Raw genomic sequence first — 17132 nt, forward strand, 5'->3', positions numbered from 1 at the left:
CGGACGCCACCTCTGTGCTGGCCAGAGGGGAAGGCTGGCGCCAGCCCTGGGCGCCAGCACACACACTTCTAGGATACCAGGCACCGTGTCACATCATCGTCCTGGGGCTGGCGGGGGTGAGGGGCACGGAGGTTTGGCTGGACAGAGAGAGGACATTTAAAAAAATAGAGAGAATTTAAGCTTCCCAAAAAAGAGATGGGGAGGGAGAAAGAGGCGGCGGCGTGGAGGTGGGGCTGGGAGCGGGTGGCTGTCCGAGAGCTCTGTGTCCCCGGACGACAAGGTCTCTGTTGGCGGGACACAGCCCCCGCCCCGGCTGCGCCCAATGGGCACTGGTGCCAGGCCCGGCTGGCCGAGGGGAGGGCACCGTATGGCTGTCTGTAGAGTCTGTGCGGGCGGCAGGCCGGGGGCACCCCGGGCCCCGTGCCCAAGCGTCCCTGTGGCCCGGCTGGCTCTCAGGAGGCGAAGTAGGAACTCTGCATGGAGTAGAGCCGGTCGATGGGGTTCCCCACGCGGGCCTGCAGGGAGCCCACGTCTGAGGAGCCGAGGAAGCAGTCGCTGAGGCTGGTTAGGGAGGTATCACTGTCGATGTCGTGGAAGATGGAGTCATTCCCTGGGAGGCAAGACGGGCGTCAGGACAGGGCTGCAGGCTGTATGTCTGGAGGCCGGGGGTGAAAAGCTGGGCTGCCGGCCAGCATGTGGCCACGGGCGGGGGGAACCTGCCCTTGAGGGAGGCAGGCGGGTTGTGCAGGGGACCTGTGGCCCTGGGAGGCAGGTGGTCGTCGTGGTCCCAGGTCTGCCTGGCCGGGTGGGGGCTGGGCAGTGCTGGGGTGAGGGGGGGTGGGCGGCTTACCATAGGGGTTCATGTGGTCACCTGGCATTTGGGGCGGCGTGAGGCCTTGCTGGAAGGGGTCGCTGCTGCCGTAGGGGCTCTGCTCCATGGCCACGATCTGCTGCTGCGGCGGGGCCAGCGGCGTGTAGGAGGCCATCATGCCCTCCATACGGCTGGACAGGACCTCTGGGGACAGTGGACGCCGTCACCAACTGCAGCCCCACTATGCTCCCCGGGACCCCTCTCTGGCCTATCTCAGTTGGACCTCCAGCCCCTCTCCCAGAATCCCTTTCACAAAAGCCAAAGAGGGCTTCCTCCCCACCTCCTCCTTCCCCTCTGCTGCCCCCCAGGAGCTCGGGTGCTCAGGCAGTGTTCACTGTGGGTGCGGCGCAGGTCCTGAACCTGGGAGTGCCCAGCTGGGGCCTGAACCAGGGCCAGCGAGGGCCCATGAGAGGCCCCAGAGTAACCCAAAGAGCCAACAGGAAGGGGCGATGAGGGATGCCAGGTTAGGGGGGCCTGCCAAGATCCCAGAGTCCAGACTGCGGGGCGGAGTGTAAGCAGGAGGGTGGGGGTACAGGAGCCAGTGTGGGGACTCTAGAAAAGCGGACGGCCCACTGCGGGGGCTCTGGGCAGAGCTGAGGGGGCCTCTGAGCTGAGACCATCAGGAGCCAGGGGACGGTCTTAGCAGGGGGGAAGGCTGGGAGGGTGATTATGGGGCTCAGGGACCGGTGCGTGGGAGGGAGAAGTTAGGAAGGGTTAACCTTTGCCAAGGTCACTGCGGGACATGAGGGCCACGGGCGGGGAAGCCCCTTGTGGCTGGGCTGGTGGCAGATGCCAGGGGTGGGGAAGGAAGGGCCAGGCGCAATCTCAGGGAGGTGATGCTGGGGAGGAGGCTGAGTTACAGCTCGGAGGCCATCTTGTCATGGGAGGCAGTGACTGTGGCCCCAGAGTGAGCAGAGGGAGAACAGGAGAAGAACCAGGAGCCCCGAGTCTGGTCAGGGACTTTGTCCTGGTTCCCAGATCCCTGAGAGGGAGAGCCACTGTGGGTGCCCAGGCCCCCTCTCACCTGGCGCAGTAGCCCCGCACACCCCACCCCAACTTCAGTAGCTCGAGGGCCCTGCATCCTCCCTTCGTGGCCTTGAAGGCTCAGGGGCCCTGTGGGGCCAGGGAGATGAGGCCTGGCCCAGGACTGTGATATGGAAATAGCCATGCATGCAGCAAAGCCCACCAGCAGGAGCCACCCTGCACTCCTGCCACAGAGACCAACGCTCCCTGGCCGCTCCCATGCACTCTGTGGACACTGGAAGCACTGCGGGAGGCCCGTCCGCCCTAGGGCTGAGGCCCAGCTTGCCCTGGCCGGCTGAGTGCTTCCAGGCAAGTCCCTTATGTTCCTTCCTCAGCTGTGAAATGGGGCGTGACGATCCCCTTCCCACCGGGATCAGAGCGCTGGGGGTGGAGGAGCCCACGGCCGCCCCTGGCTACTTTCCCTCCTCCCAGTTCCCCTGCCCCCGCTTCTCTGCTTCTCTCCATCTGGTTCTGAGGAGGAGGTTTCGTGGGCTCTGACCTCAGGAGTGCTGAGGAGAGGCAGCAGGGCCGGCCCCTGTCCCCGCCACCACTCACCTTGGCCCAGCCGCTGGGAGTTCTGCTGCTCCTGCTGCTGCTGATGCCGCCGCGCCAGCTTCTTCATCTGCGGGGTGGGGGAGCAGCGCTCAGGCCCTCCGGCCTCCTGCCCGCCCCCCACCCCTGTGCGCCCTGCGGAAGTGCACCTCACCTTGGCTCTTTGGTTCTGAAACCAGACCTGGACCACGCGCACACTGAGGCCCGTCTCTGCCGCCAGCGTCTCTCGGACCTGGCCGGGAGGAAATGAGGCAGGTCAGGCCAGCGGGGGCCGCCGCTGGGGAGGGCGAGCGGTGGCGGGGTGGGGGGGACCCTGCGCGGGCATCCCCTGAGGGGAGGGGGTCTCTCACCTTCCGGCAGGGCTTGGACGAGACTTCAAAGGAGGCCTTGAAGGCTCTTCGTTGCTGCGTGGTGAGGATGGTCCGGGGTCGCTTGGGCCTCCGCGGGTCCTTCCCGTCGTCCCCGCTGCCCTTGCTCTGACCGCCCTGGCCCTTGGCCGGCTTCATGTCTCCATCCTCATCCTCGCTCTTCACTGTGGGGGACAGGACCCAGCCTGTGAGCGCGGTTAGGGGCTGCCTGGCTGGGGGCCTCATCTCCTGCTCCCTTGCCCCCTGCATGTCCCTTCCCCATGCGTGTTCTCGTTTTCTCATGCTGAGCCTCAGGCCCAGACCTGCTTAGCTGGCCCCATGTGCGCACCACGTGACGCACAGGCCAAGGCGGCTGCGCCCCGGGAAGCTCACGCTAAAGAAGGCACGCTGCAGGCCCACGTGGAGACAGGTGCACACTCATGGGCGGGCACCTGCCTCCCACGGATGCACGCAGGAGTGTGGACAGGTGCGCGGATGCTCACACGTGAGCGCGGCTCTGCTGGCCTCTTGGGGCACATAACCACCCTTAAGGGAGGGGCTGGAAGCCGGGCGTGGTGGCGCACGCTTGTAATCCCAGCATTCGGGAGGCTGAGACTGGAGGATCTCAGTTCAGGGCCAGCCTCAGCTACTTAGTGAGACCCTGTTTCGAAATAAAGAATAAAAAATAGGGCAGGGTGTAGCTCAGAGGTTGAATGCCTCTGGGTTCCATCCCCAGACCTGCAAAAAAAAAAAAAAAAAAGAGGGGGGGGCTGGCATCTGCGGCCTGTGCTGGCCCTGGGCTCCCTGACCCATCTTATCTGAGGCCTGCCTCATCCTGCTGACCTCTGGCACCTGGAGGCCCCGGTCCAGTACCAGCTGGGTACCAGGGGTGGTGGGAGAAAGGAAGGAACCTTCTTTCTTGAAGTTTTCAAGGGCTAAGAATTGGCCGGCCACCTGCCACTGAGATACCCACGACCACAGTGTGGACGCACGCACGCACACAGACGCTCACCGGCTCATGCACACACAGACTGACCCACAAAGGCCCGAGCATGAGCTGCTTGCAGGCCCACGGAGGCGCATGCTCACAGGCAGAGCTTGAGCAGTGGCCACGCCCACCATGCGCACATGGCTCTTCCGCGCTGCAGAGTCCAGGGCCTCGGGGATTCCAGCCCCAGGTGAGTAGCCACAGCTCCACCGCCACTGTCCAGCTTCCTGCTGCCCTCCCTCCTCCACGTGAGCCCTCGGGAGAGGCTGCCCTCTCCCTCTCCTAGGCCTGGTGTGATGGCTAGTGGCACCTGCTCAGCCTCCGCCCTCCAGCAGGAGCCGGGCAGCTGCAGGACTGGCCGCTGTGTGTCCGGCCCAGGGGGATGCACGCTCGCTCCCTCCCCACTGAGGCCCTGGCAGTGACGGCCCCTTCCTGTGTGTTCAGATTTTGTGAGTATGGGTTCTAGGCTTCCCCCGAGGGCAGGCCAGGGGGCCTCTTCTCCAGGCTCCTGCCCAAGTCCTTCCACTCCCAGAGTGACAGGGATGCCGCCCCAGAGAACAATGAGCGTGTATGTGTGAGCCCCACTCCAATCGTGCACGTGAGGCCCGTAAGTGTGCAGGTCCTGTGCACGTTTAAGTGCGCATGCCTGTGTGTGCGCCTGGGCGGGGGCTGTGCGTGCTTGGAGGGATGAACGCGTGCCCACCTGCATATGCACGTATATGTCTACACTCCTGGGCACTGAGTGTGGATGTGTGCTCACACGCGTGTGCATGCATATGGCTCCATGTGCCTCTGGGCTAGTGTCTGGAGGCACCATGTGAGCGCTGAGGGGTGAGCGTTACTGTGTGTGTGCACTGGACGTGGGTGCGTTGGGAGCCGCCTGCTAGCCCGCCGCCCTCCAGGGCACCCTGCTCCGCCCGGGCTCACCAGAGTCGGACTCGTCGGGGCTCACGGAGCTGAGGAGGTCCTTCTCCTTCTCGTAGTCGCCCTTGCACAGCAGCTGGCCCTCCTTGAGCACGAACTCGTCACCCTTGCGCAGCTGCCGCTCGCACACGCAGCAGCAGAAGCAGCCCAGGTGGTACACGCACTCCAGCGCCCGCATCACGAACTCGGTGGGGGCGATCTTCTCCATGCAGCCACTGCACTTGGCTGCGAAGAGCCTGCGGGCGCACACGGCGGCCGTGTCGGCTGGGCCTCGCCCTGGCCACGGCCACCTCACATCCCCCCCCTCCCCCGTGGCCCCTGCTCAGGGACCTTCTGGCTCCCAGATGCAGCAGCCACTAGAGGGCAGTGTGTGCAGGTCCCCAGGGCCAGACTGGCCAGTGGAGAGGGTCCCATTCACCCTCACTCCCAGCTTCCTCCCTGCCCCTCACCCCCACATCCAAGAAATCCCCGATTATTGATTGATCAATCGATCGTGTCCAGCTCTGCAGCCTGGGCCCCTTTCCTCTCTGGGCTCCTGGACCCTCTGATCCGTCAACCCTTCCCTCAACAAAATCCAGTATCTCCCTCCCCCTCTCTGTTTCTCTCTCTCTCCCCCCCCTCCGCATTCAACCTCAGAGCTACACCCCCAGCCCTATTTTTTTTTTTTGGTGGTACCGGGGTTCCTGGAAACCCTTCTACCTCCGGGCTACACTCCCAGACCTATTTTATATTTTTTTATTTGGAACCAGGGTCTCTTAAGCCAGCGCGGCTGGCTTTGAACCTGCGTGATCCTCCTGTCTCTGCCTCCCAAGTGCAGGGATTACAAGTGTGCGCCACCACGCCCGGCTCCCCAGCCCTATATTTTATTCTTTATTTTTGAAACAGGGTCTCACTGAATTGCAAAGGGCCTAAGTAGCTGAGGCTGTCCACGAAAAGCAATCCTCCTGTCTCAGTCTCTTAAATGATGGGATTACAAGCGTGCACCACCACGCCTGGCTTTAGAAATATCTAAAACACGTGTGATCATGCTGTTTCCCTGCTCCAGACTCCTCCATGGCTCCCTAGTTCCCTCAGGAGAATGTCTAAGCACCTGAGCCTGGCAATCACGGCCCCTCATGATCTTGCCGCTCTCCCAAGCATCATCATGGTGGCCTTTCGACCTGTCCTTTCCCTGTTCCTGGACTTAACTGATGCCCAGGAACATCTCTGTTTCTGCTTGGGCATGGCCAACATGAAACGACATTCACACAACAGCCGCTATTCTAAGGACTTTATGTACAGAGGAGCAATTAATCCTTGCAATGCCCTGCCAGCTAAGAACAAGTGCTGGGCCCATTTTAGAGATGAGCATATTGAGGCACGGAGAGGCGTGTGGCGTGCACAGAGCCCTGTGGGTAGCAAGTGCTGGACAGCCCAACCCCACTCCCACCTCCAGACACAGCCCGGCCACACGCAAGCGCAGAAGGGCTGGGTGGCAGCCCCTCCTCTGCGGGGCTGACCGCTCCCCCCACCCCGCCACCCCCCACCCATCACGTGCCCTGCTCTGTGGGAACCCAGCCTCAACAACACTTTGATGGAAAAATTTATGAAGAATCAAATTATTGCTGCTGGGAGGGAATTAAAACCATTTTTCATTCCCCGCGTCCCCGGGCCACGTCTACGGGCGCCACCTTGGGAGCGCTGTGCACATCCCATCCCTCTTTATGGCCCGCCATCACGGGCACAGATTACAGCTGCAATTCTCCACTAATCGGTTCTGGAACAGGAACAGCCATAAATGTGGGGCTCTCGGCCTGCTTCCCTTCCCGGGGCTGCCATCAGTACCGCCCACGGCAAGCCGCCGGGGTGCTGCGGACAGGGCCGGCTCTGCCTGCCGCCCTAGTGCTGGCCAGGGCACTCTGCTCGGGGGCACCCTAGGCTCCCCTGACATCTGCCTCCAGTCCACCCGGCAGGCTCCTATTCATCCTGCAACACCCAACTTCAATGCCACCTCCTCTGGGAAGCCTTCTCGGATGCCCCAGGCTAGGGGAGGCCTCCTCTGTGCTCCCCTGAGCACCCTTCTGGCCTCAGTTAGTTCTGCTGTGAAATGGGGGATATCAACAGGCCCTTCCTCAAAGGGCTGTTGTCCGGATTTGATGATATTGTGCACGGAACTTGGTGAGCACTGCAGCGAGGGCTCCTATGCTCCGTGGATGCCCAGCCCTACTAGGGTTCCACAGGGCACCACCTGGCTCCCCCGATCCTCGGGTGGCCTGGTTTGGAGCAGGTAGGTAGAGGCCTGGAGTGGGCTGGGGCTCAGGACTGACCCCTTCAGCCTGTGCTTCGCAAAGGGAACATTGGCTGGATTTCGCTCCGATTCAGCTCTGGGACTGCAGATTTGTGTTCAGAGCACAACCCACCCAGCTGTCCCTGGCATCCACAGGCAGGGCCCCGAGGATCCTGGCTGGCCATCCGCTCTCCCCAGGATCTGCAGATGCTGTTGCTCACACATGGGGGACAATCCCGCCCTGCCCCCCTCCCTGCCCCTTGGCACCTGACCAAGGGGCCCATGAGGTCCTCGGGCTGCTTCTGAGCAGCCCGGCACGAGCCATGTCTGCGGCGGGGCGGGGTGGGGGGCTGGGGTCCCAGGCCAGGCTCGGCGCTTGGGCAGCCCGCAGAGGGGAGACCTTCTCGGTCTGGGGAGGGGCAGCTCGGCCTCGGTGCTTCAGAACAGCCGTGCTAATGCTTTGGCAGCAGGGGGTCGATTGCTACTTTCTCCAAACTCATCAACACAATCTATTATTAATTCTTCTCCAAAGGCTCGCTGCCGCCATTACGGAGGCAGCGCCAGCCACCGGGGGCGTCATCTGTTATCTAGATTGCAAAAACCCGGGAAATAAAACAAACTGCGTGCACTTTATAAACGGAATGTGCCATCCGTTTGGTCTCCAAGCATCTCTCCACCCAATAAAACATCGGGGGGGGGGGGACGCATGAAATACTCCCGATTACGGGGCTGCCTTTGTCTATGGCGCAGTGGCGGGCAAGCGTGTGGGAGGGGCCGGGGCACCTCTGTGAGCCCCCTTCCCCTTCCTCCAGCCACTGGGGAGCCACGGAGGAGCGGCACTGGAGTCAGAGGGCCGTGGGTTCCAGCCCAGGTCCCCCCACTTGTTGGCTGGTGACGGGGCAAGTTCCTCTGAGACTCAGCTTACCTTACCTGTAGAGAGGCTGCATGTCACTGCCTGCTTCTCCGTGGGGAGAGCCAGTCTTTTTCTTTTTTTTTTTCTTTTTCAGTGCTGGGGCTGGAACCCAGGGCCTTGTGCATGCCAGGCAAGCGGGCACTCTAGCACTGAGCTGCGCCCCCAGCCCCCTGTGTGACTTTGGGCCACACATTGAGCTCAGATTCTTCGCCCATAAACTGGGACTGGCTAGAGCTAACTATGGTGTCACTGGGAAGGCCGGGTGCTGGGCTGGCACACGGAAGACCTTTTTCACAACAAATGTGCCCTGCTCGGCCCTCCTCTTGTCTTGCCTGGGTCCAAACGGGCCACCCCTGCGGGGGCCTCTGTAATTCCTGGGAGCAGGCTTCCTGACCACATCCCAACTGCGTCTCCCTCCCACCAGCTGCCTGGGGCCTAGGCCGCTGCGTCTAGCTTCTGTCCGGCCTGGCCGGAGCCCTCCTGGCTCAGTGATCTGTCCGTCTCATTAACATTCCTGAGCACTGACCATGCTCAGAGGCCGTCCACCTCGTCCCCTGGTTAAGTCCTGCAGAGCCCACAAAGGAGGCTGCCGGCTCCTCCCCCACTTCGCAGATGAGCACAGCAAGGCGCAGAGGGCAGGCTGCCCTCCCAGGTCACACGCAGCATCCCGACGGGCCCTCTGCCCTGGGAGTCCCAGCATGCCCTGCGCCCTGGGCACCACCGTGTCTGTGTCTGTGTCCGTCTGCCGTCGAGACTGAACGTCACTGGGAGGGGCCCGTGTACGCTCAGCGCTTATTACTCTATGGAGTCCAGCCCCTAGAAGGTGGGGCCGAGAGCGTGGGGCTCCTTAAAGAGCACGCTGAGCTCCCCCCACATAGAAACACGTCTTTTTTTTTTCTTCCTCCTGGTGGGATCATCTGTGATTATGGAATAAGAAATTCCATTTGTAGGGACAGCCTTCCCTCGAACAGTCCCAGGCTGTGAGAGCAGATCTCTAGCTCCTCTGCGTTTTTATTGGTTGATTTGTTTAATGCTCAATTTATTAAACTCATAAAGCTAATAAACAAAACTCTGAAAGCCATGTTTTCCAGGACATGGGCTGCAAATCTGATTAATTTCTCCTAAACCACTGACGACCGCAGAGATGTGCGGAGCGTGCTGGTTCCTGGGCCTTCCGGTGCGGGCGCGCCGGCCTCTCCGCCTCTCCAGCAGATCGTCATCCCCGCGCTGAGAGTCCAGACAGCGGCATGCCCGGGGCTCGGAAGCCCGGCCCGGCACACCCTAGCACCCGAGCCCTGCACACGCCCCTTCTTGAGCCTGGGTCTCCCCATCTGCCCAAGGGGGACAATCACAGAGGCCACCTGGGGCCCGTGAGCGCTGTTAGCATTTCTCCAAGACTCCCGGTGCCCGCTCAGCACCCTTGCCCAGTGGAAGCTGCCCTGCCGCCGCCTCCCTGCGCTGCCTACGCAGACCCCTCACTGCGCCAGACAGCTGACGCAGCCCTTCATGGGTTCTTGGAATAACCTCCACTCCATGTTCATCCCCTCTGCTCCCTGGGCCTTTGTCACCTTCACTCACCAGCCTCAGGGGTGATTCCTTCCTGCTCCCCCCAGTCAATGGACGGGTCACTTCTTATCTCATGAAGAAAATGGAAGGTTCGGGCAAGAGACATCCGAAGTTTGCCCTCGCCTCCTTGCTATAGTGAGGAGGTGGCCCCCACAGGCTTGGTCTCCAGCCTGCGGCGCCAAGGGGATCAGTGGAGCCTTTAGGAAGCGGGCGGTAGGGGAGGAAGTTAGGTCCTTGGGGGCGTGCCCTGGAGGGGAGAGTAGGACTCCAGCCCCTCCTTTCTATTTCTTGGCCTCTGTTTGGTGGCCTCCTCTGCCACACACTCCTGCCAAGATGCACGGTCACACCACAGGTCCAAGGCAACAGGGCCCAGCAGCCATGGATGGCGGCCTCTGAACCACGAGCCGAAGCAAACCTTTCCTCTTCATAAATGGATTAGCTCAGGCATTTTGTCATAGTGATGGAAAGCTGACTAACATTTGAAATCAAATCAGATTTCAAACCCCCTTTGCTTCAGGATAGCCAAGATCACCCAATAATTTCAGGATAAGCCCCAAGACCTAATTGTGCTCAGGGTCCCGCCCATGCTGTCATATCAGGACAACTTCTCCTTCTCCTTCTTCTTTTTGTCTGCAGTACTTGGGATGGAACTCAGGGGCACTGTACCTCCAAGCTACACCCCCAGCCCTATTTTTTAGTCTTTCATTTTTGAAACAGGGTCTCACTGAGTTGCGAAGGGCCTCACTAAGGAGCTGAGGCTGTCTGCGAACTGCAGCCCTCTGGTCTCTGCCTCCCGAATGCTGGGATGACAAGTGTGCGCCTCCACGCCTGGCGTATCAGAACTGTTTATTGCTCCCTGAACAGGGCCACGTCCTTCTGGCCCCACAGCACTTAAACTGAAACTCCCAAGGATGCCTTCTCTGCCCCTTTCCTCTGCTTCTTGTCAAACTCCTCTCCATCCTTCAAGACCCAGCTCAAGTGCCACCTCCTCTGTGAAGCCTTCCTTGATGCTGATGACCCCAGATACTCTCTGGCTGAGTCCAAAGCCTCTACTGACCTGCATACTACATGCTGGGTCTGCTCTCCCAGCTCCGGACTCTGATACTGAGGGGGTGGTTAGGGAGTGTTGGTTGGATGGTCAACGTTGTGAGAAATGAAATAGGCTGCCTGGTAGACGAGAAAATATTAAATACGCTGCTTTTAGGGCATGAGAATGCCATTAACGTAACAAGTTGGACAGAGCTGCCCTCACCGTGAGGGCATCACTTAGAGTCCATGTTCTTAACCTTTCTTCACTGACGCTCCGTGCTGGCTGCCAACCCCTCCTGTGGGGAAAAAGCCTGGGTGGCAGGTTCATAAGGAACGACCCCTCCCCCGACCACAGGGACGGGCCAGCCTGGACCCCGGGCTCACAGTGGGCCAACTGGACCTCTGTTCTCTGTCCCTCCCTCATCCTGCTCACTGGAGAGCCCTGGTCCGGGTCTGTGCTGGCCGGGGCGCGAGTACCAGCTGGCTCCCACATTCCTCTGAGCCTTGGCTTCCTCTTCTGCAGCGGGGCTGTCAACTGTCCTCGCTGGGTGACTGAGACTCAGTGAGTGTTAACCTGCGTGAGGAGACTCAGTACAGACGGCATCCTGATGGGCGCGCCCACCTCCATCCTAAGCGGTGCCTCATGCAGGCTCTGGCAACTTCTCTCCTTTACCTCCAACTTCAGCCAGAAGCCCACTAACTACACGGTTGAATCTGAATCCTCTCTCTTTGTAGCTACGGGCTTCTGTCAGAACCTCACCAGGGCCACACTGGACACCAGGCAGACTCTGGCCTGGTTTCCTCCAGGAACTCTCCAGGCCCTGTCCCACCCCCCTGGACCACTGCTGCTGGTTCCTCTGTGGGGACCAGGATGCTCGGCCATGGGATGCAGCCCCTCTGTGCCCACTGGCCACACCCTCTCCCAGGCTGCCTCCAGAGCAGGATGCCTGGGGCAGCTGGGCCGCCTGCTCGCCCATTGGGGTGGGCAGCCGTCATCTGCCGGGGTGTGCTCCTGGGGTTCACTGAGAGCTGCGATGGTCCATCTGAGGACTTCCTGTTAAAGGGGCCAGGACCCAGGCTTAAGAACCTGGTTGTAGTCCAGCGTGGAGGCACGTGCTTGTAATCCCAGTATTTGGGAGGCTGAGACAGGAAGATCACAGCCTTGAGGCCGGCCTCGGCAACTCAGTGAGACCCCCCGCAACTTAGCAAGACCCTGTTCCAAAATAAAAAGGGCTGGGAGATTAGCTCAGAGGTAAATGCCCCTGGTTCTAATCCCCAAGACCAAAATAAGAAAATAAATGAGTGAATAAACCAAAGAACCTGATTCTGGAGGCAGAAGGAATGGATGTGAATCTCAGCTCTGCCACCTACTAGTGGCCTGACCTTGAAGCTGGCGGCCAGCGCCCTCTGACCCCATCTTCCCACTTGAAAAGGAGGCTCCCAACGCCCACCTCCCAGGAATTGCCAGCCCGCGATGCGGGTGCGGTGCATGCGGCGGTGCAGTGCATGCGGCTTCTCCCCGTGCTGGATTCCAGGGTGGACCCGTGTGTTGGCTCTGGGCCGCAGCGCCCCCACCCGTGCTGAGGTTATCCCTGGGGTGGGGCTGTGAGGAGGCGATGACACGGGCTGGGGTCAGGGCAGTCCACAGGAGGGAGAGGGCCCTGGCCACTGCAGTCAGCCTGCCCCTGGGCAGAGGCTGTTGCCAGGCCTCCTCCTCGCCGCCCGACTAGCTGACATCTCCCCCACGTGCCTGCTGCGTCCTTATCATTCCGGGCGTAGCTGTTTTTTATTTTGAGACAAAAAAGGGCCTGTTGACGGGGATCCAACTCAAACCAGCTGCAAACATCTGCTTTGATGCGGCAGCCGGCGGGCTACGGCGGGAGCCGCAGGCAGGGCCCCTGCGCGCTGTCAATCAGAGGCTGGAATGCGCTGCGTGGCTGGCGCTGCAGCTCTCCTCGGCTGGCCGCCGGCCTCCGACCTCCTGGGCCTCCTCGGCCTCAGCACCTCCCCGGCCTGGCGCTTCCCTCGGGCGGTGCACAGACACAGCTGTGCGCTCGGCCTTTGATCCACGCCCTGGGGTCAGTGGGAAGCCCTGGTGGGCTGGAGGTCAGGCGGTGGGGCAGGCGGGCAGGAACGCGCCCAGCCGTGGCCGGTGCCATCCAGGGGCGGCCTGGCCGCGCAGCAGGCACTCCGCCATCCCACCTGACACTCAGCACCTACTGCACGCCGGCGCTGCTGGGGGCCAGGGACGGGAGTCTGTGCCCGCCTCGACCCAGCTTCCATGGCATTTGGCTGTTTTAGCAAACAGACCCAACGCGGCACGCTGAGGCTAAGAAATGGCCGCAGTGGGTGAAAACGGGGGCGGGGTGCGACAGGGTCGCAAGGTCAGGAAGGAGGAGGGGGCAGTCCTGAGGGGACGCCTGAGCTCCCAGAGGCCCGCGAGTGCAAAGATGCCCAGGTATCTGGGGTGTCGGGGAAGTGTCAGAACACGTGAGCAAGGGGTGCGGGGTGGGCTGGGGGTGGCGCGGGAGCTTGGGGGTTTTGAGTATGGGGTGTGGTCTGACATTTCCTTGTGTGTGATGCTGGGACTAAGGGGGTCAGGGCTCGGCCTCACAGAGGCCGCCCTGTCGCCAAGGTGGGGCAGGGAGCTGGGGGAAGCTATGGCGGGTTCCCTGCCCAGTGACCCAGGCAGAAGGTGAGGTCAGCTGGAGGGGCAGAGCAGGGCAGGTGCGGGGATCTGGGGATGCGCAACCCAGGCAGGGGGAGGGATGGCGGTTGGCAGCTGCTACCAGGTGAAGCAGGGCCCTGGGTAGGGGTGGGGTGGGCCCCAGCTCTGGACCTGCCTCTGAGCTGCCTTCTAGTCAGCTTGGACCAAGGCCGGCGCATACCTTGAGCCTGCAGTTGCAGGAGGCCCAGGCCGAGAACTGGAAACGGTGTGGGCTGCTGGGACAGACACACACCTCCAGAATGGCCTCTCAGCTATGGGGTGTCCCATCCCTGGGGAGTGGAGTGGGCTGGGGCCCAGATTTCTCCAGGAGTCTCTTTTGCATTGAAGACGCTGGGGCTTCTCTGGGACCAGCCCACCCCCATGACAGGCCTGAGCCCTCTTACCATCAGGAGATACAAGGGTCCAGGGCAGGGGGTGGGTGGAGCTTCAAGAGCTGGGGACACTGGTCCAGGCCAGAGGAGCTGCTGGAGCATGTGGCCCCCAAGGTAAGGGTGTTGATTGTATGTATGTATGTATGTATGTATGTATTTACTGCAATATTGGGGATGGAACCCAGGGGCATTCTACCTCCAAGCTACATTCCCAGCCCCCCCCCCCTTTTTGGTGGTCCTGGGGGTGGAACTCAGAGGCTCTCTACCTCCGGGCTATACTCCCAGACCTATTTTTTATATTTTTTTTAAATTTGGAAACAGACTCTCACTAAGTTGCTGAGAGCCTCACTAAGTAGCTGAGGCTGGCTTCGAACCTGTGCGATCCTCTGTCTCAGCCTTCCAAGTGCAGGGTTTACAAGCGTGCGCCACCACGCCCGGCATCCTATTTTTCATTCTTTATTTTGAAACAGGGTCTCACTGAGTTGCCAAGAGCCTCACTAAGTAGTAGCTGAGGCTGTCCTCGAACCGCGATCCTCCCGTCTCAGCCTCCGGAATGCTGGGATTACAAATGTGTGCCACCACGCCCTGCTTCATTTATTTATTTTTATTTTATTGAGAATTAAACCCAGGGGCGTGGCTACCCCTGAGCTACACGCCCAGCCTTTTTTCTAATTTTTATTTTGGTACAGGGTCTCATTAAGTTGCTGAGGCTGTCCTCAAACCTGCAGTCCTTCTGTCTCAGCCTCCCCAACACTGGGACTACAGGAGTGCAACGCCACGCCTGGCTTAGCTGTATTCTTTCATTAAACTTTGGTGGTACTGGGGGTGGAACCCCGGGGCTTTTTCTACCTCTGGGCTATACTCCCAGCCCTATTTTTTTTTTTATGCTTTTTATTTGGAAACAGGGTCTCACTATGTTCCCGAGAGCCTCACTCAGTAGCTGAGGCTGGCTTCGAACCTGTGCGATCCTCCTGTCTCAGCCTCCCAAGCGCAGAGATGACAAGCGTGCGCCACCACGCCCGGGTTTTCGTTAAGCTTTGGAAGGACTCCTCCTTGACTGGAGAGTTGGATGCACTTTATGATTTGCTTATTTACTCAGCCATCTAACGCTGAGCGTCTACTCTGAGCCCGGCTCTGTACTGGCCCCACAGGAGGTGCCTCCTCCTCCCTCTTGATCTCAGACCCCTGTGAGCTGATCAGGAGTCCCTTCCCCAAGCTCACTGAGGTTACTGGCTCCTGGCTGCCAAACCCAGCCATTGTCATTGCTATTATTACTTACAAGATTGTTTGAGTGTTTCCTACATACTAGGCGTTGTGCTTTCGAACCACCTCTCTACAAGACAGGCACAGCCACCTTTTTTACTAGGAAGGGAAGGTGCTCAGAGGGGAGCAGGACCCCTGAGGACTAGCGCTGGGTTCAAGGCCAGCATGCTGAGCTCCAGCACACTCCTGGTACTGGGGATGGAACACAGGGGAGTTCTGTCTCTGAGCCACACCTGTAGCCATATTGTCTTCTAAAACAGGGTCTAAGTTGTCATGTGTTGGCCTGGAACCTGTGATCTTCCCGTCTCAGCCTGCCAAGTACTGGGATCACAGGTGTGTGCTACTGTGCCCAGATGGGGCCTTCCTGTCTTCGAAGCCCTCTTCTGCCTCTGCTTTCTCCACCCTGCCCACATCCCGAGACCACTCTGCATCGGCCCAGTTGCTCAGAGTTCATGCGCTGGGCTGGGGTACTGAGGGCACCGAGGGGGAGGCCCCACAATCCGGGGGATGGATGACACAGAGGAAAGATGAGAATCCTCGCAGCGTGAGGTACAGGGGCCTCAGGATTTCTCTCTGGTCCTGCATGGCCAGAAAGGGCTGGGGCACCCAGCACAGAGCCCGAGGAGGCCAAGCTCAGCCAGGTGGAGGACTTGCTGGGGACTTCAGCAGAACTCCTGGTAGGGATGGGGTGGGAACAGGGGTGTGCCTGATTCCAGAGGAGGGTTCTGTGTAGGGAGAGACCAGCAGGGGCCATGCTGGGAGGGAGAGTTTGGAAATAAGCAAAAGCTTGGGGATATGGAGGCCTTCTGCAAGGTCAGGCTGAGGCCTAGGCAAGAAAGAAGGCCAGGCTGGAGGCTTTGAATGTTAGGCAAAGAGGGCAAATCAGATCTTTTTGTTCCCATGGAATCATTCATCTCTTTGCCTTCTTACACTCACACAGCTACCTGACCACTACTATCCGTCCTCTCACTCAGCTATCCATACCTTTATCCACCTGCCCATCTAGCATCCATCCCTTGGTCCTGGCATCCATCTACCCACCGGCACCCATTTCTCCATCCATCCTGTCTTCTAGCCATCCATTGATCTATCTTTCTCTTCATCCATCTACCCATCTAGTCATTAATTCATCCACCCATCCATCTCTTCTCCATCTATCCATCTAGGCACCATTTCATCCAGCCATCTCTTTATCTATCTACTATCCATTCATCCATTGATCCATCAATGAACTGATTGATCTATCCAGTCATCCATCCATCCATCCATCTACCCACCCATCCATCTAATTCTTCATCTGTCTACCCATATAGTCATTCATCTAGCCATCTGTTGATCCATCCACCTACCCCTTCATCCATCCATCCATCCATCCATCCATCCATCCATCCATCCATCCAACCACCCATCCATCTCTTTATCTGCTCACCATTAGCCATCTACCCATCCAGCCACTCATCCCTTCATCTGCCTATCTATCACCTAGCCATTCATGGATTCATCCATCCATCCAATCTTAGATATTTGCTTTGTGCCAAACCTTGTGCCATGGCTCCTTTGAAAGAGCAGGGAGTCCTATCAACCTTTTAAACTTTTCACTATAATACTAGATTTGTTGATTCTACTGGCATTTACCAAACACTTACCATGACCAAGTGCTGTGCCAGGAGATGGGGAGTGTGCAGGGGAATAAGACATGGCCCCTGCTGCGGGGAGCGCCTGGCAGGACAGGGAACCAGGTGCCCAGGGAAGAGGTCCCAGGGGGGGAGGAGCAGAAGAGCTACGAGGATGCCCTGCCCTCCCCCACCCGGCTCCCAAGGACTTGAGCTGGCAGTTCATAGACCATAGCATTTTAATTAGGGTTCTAAGAACATTGATAAAGTTCCTTTGAACAGTGTTTTCTGGAACAAACTCCATTAAGGCAATTTAATTTCTTGATCAATTTTCTTTCTGGTACAGTTAAATAATTTATAACTTTTTCCATTTCCATTTTTATTTTACTAAAATTATTTTCATTGAGATAAATGCGATTTCATGAACTTTTTTTCAATAAAGGTTTGCTTCCGCTGTCAGGTCTGTGCCCACACTGGATCTTGCTGATTTGACGCTGGGTAATTTGCGGCCACTGATCATGTTTTTACCAGCAGGGATCTGTTTTTGTTTTTGTTTTTTTTAACCAAGTTCGATCTTCCCCGGGCAGGTGGGGTGGTTTCCAATGGTACCCGCAGAATCACCCAAGTGTATTGTCACACATTTACCAGGAAGCTAATGAAAATATGCAAGGGCAAGGA

At 59.1% G+C, this 17132-nt stretch overlaps 1 protein-coding gene across 2 annotated transcripts in view; it reads right to left on the reverse strand.

Annotated features, from left to right (window-relative positions):
• Positions 1-452: 452 nt before the first annotated feature.
• LMX1B (LIM homeobox transcription factor 1 beta) overlaps positions 453-17132 on the reverse strand; it is a gene marked incomplete at both ends in the record, with an annotated part of 77740 nt that continues 61060 nt past the window's right edge. Inside the window, 6 exons of one of the 2 annotated variants that reach the window (XM_080709301.1) lie at positions 453-610; positions 872-1015; positions 2450-2516; positions 2601-2678; positions 2797-2978; positions 4709-4941. In XM_080709301.1, coding sequence (XP_080565427.1) covers positions 453-610; positions 872-1015; positions 2450-2516; positions 2601-2678; positions 2797-2978; positions 4709-4941 — 862 coding nt within the window. Of the gene's footprint in view, positions 611-850; positions 1016-2449; positions 2517-2600; positions 2679-2796; positions 2979-4708; positions 4942-17132 lie in introns of both variants that reach the window. The other variant, XM_080709300.1, reaches the window with a different exon arrangement.

This window comes from Muscardinus avellanarius (genome assembly GCF_963383645.1).
Source record: "Muscardinus avellanarius genome assembly, chromosome: 13".
NCBI lineage: Eukaryota > Metazoa > Chordata > Mammalia > Rodentia > Gliridae > Muscardinus > Muscardinus avellanarius.